The sequence below is a fragment of the Lactuca saligna genome, chromosome 5 (genome assembly GCF_052625555.1).
Source record: "Lactuca saligna cultivar CGN05327 chromosome 5, ASM5262555v1, whole genome shotgun sequence".
Taxonomy (NCBI): Eukaryota; Viridiplantae; Streptophyta; class Magnoliopsida; order Asterales; family Asteraceae; genus Lactuca; species Lactuca saligna.
Window position 1 is genome coordinate 207,576,597 of NC_136421.1, and position 6,528 is coordinate 207,583,124.

The following is a 6,528-nucleotide window of genomic DNA, read 5'->3' on the forward strand; positions in this document are numbered from 1 at the left end:
TGACTCTGAGGATGAAGAAGTGCGAAAGCCCACTCATGGAAGATCTTATGTGGCAAAGGAAGCAGGTTCGGCCGGGAAATGCTTGATGGTAACCACTGGGTCATCAACTGAAAGTGCTGAAAAAGAACCGAACCTGAAGACAAATGCTTTGCGAAAAAGCCTGTCAGTGAGCAGATCAACGATTGCGATCGGCTGATCAAAAAGGTACAAACCATCCTCGAATCACTTAAGATTCCATTAAAAAATTATAAAGAAGAACTAAATGAATTAAAATTTAAATTCTCTAACTTAAGTGGTAGTATCATGCAAACTCGCTTAGCGAATTCTAACCTAACCGACCAACTCAGCAGGGTGTCTTCCAAGAGTGAGGAGAGGAGGATGTGGATCGAGTTGAAGGCAGAATTAGTGAAAGCAAGGGATGAAAGTTTTTATTTACAAAAAGACAATTTGAAGTTTTTGAAACAGAGAAACTTTTTTTGTTTAATTGCTAAGCGTTTATACACAAACATAGCTCAATCACATTTAAATTGTGAGATAGGTAAGAAAATTCATAAAATGATTTTTCCGTTTCTAGAATTTAAGGAAGATGAGGTGATAGCAGAATGCGAATCTGTGGTGTCATCAGAAGAAACATCCATGTTATACAAAATCGGTCTAGAAAAAATAAAAAATTTCATAGACTCAAAAGAATATAAATATATGCTGAAAGAATTTAGATGAAAATGACAAATTGAAAATCAAATCGGACACTATTCATTCGTTTGATCAATCTAATTCAAAACTAACTTCTGAAAATAAAATAGATTTAGACAACGCATCTGAATTTGATGAAATGAGTGAAATATCCGTAGAAGATGTAGTTGATTGCTCTGAGTTCAAAAAGAGCGAAACTTAGAATGAGAAACCACTGATCTCAGAGGATTCGGTTGAATTTTCTCGTCTAGCAAAGAATAAGGAAAAGAAGCTTAAAGAAAAGACCATGGTTTATCAAAAGGTTCAAACCGTGCCAAATCAAGTGTATGCAACTGAAGGTGTTACTCATAGACAAACAGAGGAACTAAGAGTCATGGTAGAAGCAGATAATGTAGAAGTATGCGAAGAGTTCTTCTGGTCGGCTCCCATAGATAATGCAAACGAAACTGTAGGCTTATCTGAGCAGACCTCCTGGAAAGCTAAAGGAATATATGTGGTTGAACCTTTGAACAAACCTACATGTTCCGACAAACCAAGCACGAGTGGAACCAAGGACATTCCCATAGAACAAAGCGAAGAACCGAAAGCTCCGATCAAAACAAACGAAACTCATAGAGAGAAGCAGAAAGCAAGCTTCAACGTGCACAAATCACAGAAGGAATTGGCTGAGCAAAAACGCTTAAGAAATCAAAGGAATGCAAAGAACTTAAATGAGCGAAAAAGTTACTGGAACTCACAAAATTCCAACTATGTTCCTCCAAAAAAAGTCTCAGAAGGAAAAGGAAAGGAAAAAGTAAAAGACGGAATTAGCCAAAGCTCCTACAATTCCAAATCTGAGAACCGAAAATCTACTTTCGATCCTCGACCTAGTTTCGTTCCTAACTCATGTTTTGGTTCCGCTAACAAAGGAAAACCTACTTTCGGTCCTAAGTCAGGTTTCGGTTCCACTAACAAAGGCAAACCTAATTTCGGTCCTAAGTCAGGTTTCGGTTCCACTAACAAAGGCAAATCTAGTTTCGGTCATCAATCTAGTTTCTGCCTCAACAAACCTCAAAGCAAAGAATCTTTCAAAGGAAAAGAAACACTGACTGCTGAGACTAAGACCAACAATCAACAATCATCAGCTAATCATAGGAGTCATAAGCCATTAAGCAAATTAACCAACGAACTTAAATTCAAACAAGATAAAACAAAAATCAAAGTATATACAATTAAACGAAAAGATCAAACCACATTAGTAAAAAGAACATACTTGGTTGATATTTCTACTGCAATTCCCATCTCCGTGAAAAACTCAGAAGGAGCCAAACAACCTTGGGTTCCTAAATCTGCTTAATTTTGCAGGTAATGAGTGACGAGCAGTTTGACGAAGAATGGTACATAGACAGTGGCTGCTCACGTGACATGACAGGGAGGAAGGAAGAACTTAGAGGATTTCGATCGTTGAAAAATGGTTGTTGTGTGAAATATGGAAATAACTCTTTCGGAACGTTCAAGGGCTATGGCATGATAACAAACGGTGACTTCACAATTCGAAAAGTGGCTTACGTAGAAGGATTGCAACACAACCTCATCAGTGTGTCACACTTAGTTGTGGGCACATGTTTAAAAGTATCATTCGATGATGAAGGTTCAGAAATAATTGAGAAACAATCCAAGAAGGTGCTGCTGAAATCTGAACGTAAGGGAGAGATGTACCCATTAAATCTCCATCCCATACGAGGAAAACCAGCAATATTCTTGCTAACAAAAGCAAATGCGGATGATAGCTGGTTGTGGCATAGACGACTTTTGCATCTGAACTTTAAAGATATCAATAAGTTGGTGCTCGGTGATCACGTACGTGGACTCCCACTTCTCAAATTTGACAAAGATCATCTGTGTGCTGCATGTGAAATGGGGAAACAAAGCAGAAAGAGTCACCCTACACGGATCAAAACAAAGATAGCTGAATCACTGAACTCTTGCATATCGACTTGTGTGGGCCTTCGGCTATTGAAATCTTCAGTGGAAAAATCAGATGCAACTCCCAAGCTAAAAACATTCATCAAACAAATAGAAATGCAGCTAAGGAATACAGTGAGGAATATCCGAAGCGACAATGGTTTGGAATTCAAGAACAATGATTTTGATGGCATTCTGGATGATAAGGGTATAACTCATAACTTTTCGGCACCTTATACACCACAACAAAATGACATTGTTGAAAGGCGAAACCATTCTCTGTGTGAAGCAGCTAGAACTATGCTAAGCTATGCTTCACTTCCATTATACTTCTGGGCTGATGCTGTGGCAACCGCTTGTTACACTCAAAATCCGTCCCTTCTGAACACGAGATTCTCATTAACTCCGTATGAGATTCTGAATAACAGAAAGCCGAATGTCAAATTCTTTCACATTTTCGGTTCAAGGTGTTTCATTTTCAACTCAAAAGAAACCGAAACAAGTTTGATGTCAAAGCGGATGAAGGAATCTTTCTGGGATACTCACTAACATCAAAAGCGTACAGAGTATTGAACAAACGTTCAAAACGAATTAAAGAAACCTACTATGTCACTTTTGATGATAGTTACAGTAAACACATCCAAAGAAAAGAAAGTGTTCTAGGAGACGTTTTTCCAGAATCAGGACAAGTCTCGGTTCCAATAGCCAACTTGTTTGAAGAATATATACGGCTGTTTGATGAACCAGAAAAAGCAGCATCCTCAGAAGCGAAAGCCCAAGATAACAAAGTTGAAAATCTTAAGAAAGTTATCGATGAAGCTACCAAGGAGATGGAAAATGAACCCAAAGTTGCTAAAAGTAATCCATCATTACAAGGGGAAAGTTCAACTCCAACAGAAACCAGTAAAACATCTTTCCAGGGGGAGAATTCAGCTTCGTCTCCATCTCTTGAAGGATCAGAAAAGGAGGCTGGTTTGGCTCCAAGTCCACCTAGTAGTAGTACAACCGAGGGGGAGAACTCAATTCCCACAACAAATGCAAACTTGAGTACAGAAGCCGATTATACTTCACCAGTTGAGGGGGAGAAAGAGACCGAAAGCACAACTGATGAAGGCGAAGGCAATACATCAGAAGCTGAAGTAGAAGTGAATGCCGAATTGGATCCAGAATATGACCCAAATTATCCTCCATTGGTGAAATGGACCAGAGACCATCCCAAGGAACAAATAATTGGTGAACCATCTGAAAACGTTCTCACTCGGTCTCAAATAAAGGCGAAACAAAATGCATTATTCTCTAAAATTGAATTTTGTATGTTTAATTCATTTGTTTCAAAAATAGAACCAAAAACAGTAAATACTGCACTTGATCATTCAGATTGGGTCTAGGCAATGCAAGATGAACTCAATGAATTTGAACGAAACCAAGTTTGGAGATTGATTCCTACACCAAAGGATGCCTCTGTAGTTGGACTGAAGTGGGTTTTCAGAAATAAGTTGGATAAAGAAGGGAATGTCATTCGCAACAAGGCTCGGCTGGTTGTGAAAGGATATTGTCAGGAAGAAGGAATAGATTATGAAGAAACATTCACTCCGGTAGCTAGACTGGAATCGGTAAGGATCTTCTTGGCATATGCAGCTCATAAAAACTTCAAAGTTTTCCAAATAGATGTCAAATATGCCTTCTTAAATAGAGAATTAGAAGAAATAGTCTACGTGGAACAACCGCCTGGGTTCGTAAACGAGAAATTCCCTGATCATTGCTACGTGCTAGATAAAGCTGTGTATGGATTAAAGCAAGCACCGAGAGCCTGGTATGAAACCTTAACTCATTTTCTTAAAATGTAAAAATTTAAGCAAGGTTCGGTTGACCCGACCTTATTTCGAAAGAAAGAAGGCGAACATTTAATGATCGTTCAAATTTATGTTGATGATATCATTTTCGGCTCTACGAATCCTAGCTTAACAGCTGAATTCAGAAAATTGATGGAGACTAAATTTGAAATGAGCGCAATGGGTCCAATTAATTTCTTTCTTGGTTTAAACATTAGACAGGGAACATAAGGTATCTTTATCAACCAGGAGGCTTACACGAAAACCTTACTAACAAAATTCGATATGACGGGTGATTCAAAAGTAAAGGTTCCAATGGCATTTGGCACTAAACTAACACCATCTCTGGAAAACCGGCTGTTAACGTAACAAAATATCGTCAAATGATAGGTTCACTTATGTATTTAACGGCTAGTAGACCAGACATTATGTTTTCTGTGTGTTATTGTGCTAGGTTTCAAGCAAATCCAAGAGAACCTCACATGGTTGCAGTAAATAATATATTCCGTTATTTAAGGCGAACTTATACTCTCTGTCTCTGGTACCCTGCAAAATCTAGATTCATCATCCAATCATATTCTGATGCTGATCTTGGAGGATGTGGACTGGATAGAAAGAGTACTACAGGTGGATGCCAGTTTCTCGACGAAAAACTTGTTAGTTGGCAGTCCAAAAAGCAAACTTGCATATCGCTATCTACAGCCGAAGTTGAGTATATTGCTGCAGCTTCTTGTACTTCTCAAGTCATCTGGATTCAAAGTCAACTGAGAGACTATGGGTTAAGCATGAAAAAGATACCTCTTTATTGTGACTCAGAAAGTGAGATAAGGATTTGTCACAATCCAGTGCAACATTTTCGATACCATTTCATTAAGGACCATGTCGAAGATGGGAACGTAGAAGTACACTTTGTTAGATCTAATGATCAACTGGACGACATATTCACTAAGGTATTACCTAAAGCACTCTTTAACCAAATCTTACAAGGCCTTGGTATGATGGAAGCTGAGTTGGTACCAAATCCTTAATCTTCTTACTAAAACTTAGACAAGCGAAATGGAGCGACCGCTCGGTCTATTTCGGCTCCTCAAATTTCGGGAACCGAAATGCACCGACCGCTCGGTCTATTTCGGCTCCTTAAATTTCGGGAACTGAAATCCACCGACCGCTCGGTCTATTTCGGATCCTCAAATTTTTGAGAACCGAAATACACCGACCACTCGGTCTATCTCACTTCGTTCATTTAAGGTAAGGTTTCGGTTGTAAATTGCTTATGTTTATATTTTCTTTTTCTATTTTTATTCTTTTTCAGAAAAACTCAAAAAAATCCAAAAATATTTTTGTGGTATATTGGTTTGTCTTGCCTTATTTCGGTTCCAAGAATACATGAAAAGCAGATTATGGAGATGGTACATGTATTAAGTATATTTTCTAAACTAGTTAAAGGTCCCTAGAAGAATGCTGCTGCATGTTGACTCAAGCCTCAACGACCAAGGGCAATGACTTAATGATTCGATTCTACCCATCGTTTCTTCCCAATTAGTCAATCCATCTTTAACTGGTCTAGAGCTACCTTACTCTTCTCACATGAGTTAAGAGTTTTTCTGCTTTGTCCTTGAATATAGCAAAAGGTACATCTGTTTCTTTAACCATCTTCAAACCTTTCTCCATCTACTATCGGTTCACTAATGTAACCCTTGAGACTCTCGGTTCTTACCACTGAGGTTTATGGTTACACAACATCTGTGTTTATGATCTTAGTTACGTATACCACGTGCTAAGTGAAACCCAAAATTCAACACCCATGATGAATTAACGTTGAATTTTGATATTCAAGGTCTTACTTTGTACCAAATGAAATCTTTTTTATTTGCGAGGTCCTTAATGAATGTGTCTAATACCAAGACTATTCTTCCCATAAAGATCCAGTTTTATTTGCGAGGTCCTTAATGAAATTTTTTCTTATTTCATAAACTCTCTTGTCATTACAAACTATCACCTGCCTACTTGTTCAACATATCACATCGGTCTCACAAGTACTTCTTCCTAGGGGTGTTCG

At 38.2% G+C, this 6,528-nt stretch overlaps 1 protein-coding gene across 1 annotated transcript; it reads left to right on the top strand.

The window, feature by feature from the left end:
- Window positions 1-2,097: 2,097 nt before the first annotated feature.
- LOC145046172 (uncharacterized) lies at window positions 2,098-4,484 on the top strand. Its single transcript, XM_078994476.1, has 3 exons — window positions 2,098-2,845; window positions 3,385-3,948; window positions 4,066-4,484. Exons 1-3 carry the CDS (start codon window positions 2,098-2,100, stop codon window positions 4,482-4,484), a joined length of 1,731 nt encoding a protein of 576 aa, XP_078850602.1.
- Window positions 4,485-6,528: the final 2,044 nt, after the last annotated feature.

Bases quoted from the DNA above. Each gene is read 5' to 3' on its own strand.
- LOC145046172 (XM_078994476.1), top strand. From the start codon at position 2,098: ATGACAGGGAGGAAGGAAGAACTTAGAGGATTTCGATCGTTGAAAAAT. The intron at 2,846-3,384 runs GTATAACTCATA...TTGATGAACCAG, and splicing joins TGGCATTCTGGATGATAAGG to AAAAAGCAGCATCCTCAGAA. The intron at 3,949-4,065 runs GTATGTTTAATT...AACGAAACCAAG, and splicing joins ATTCTCTAAAATTGAATTTT to TTTGGAGATTGATTCCTACA.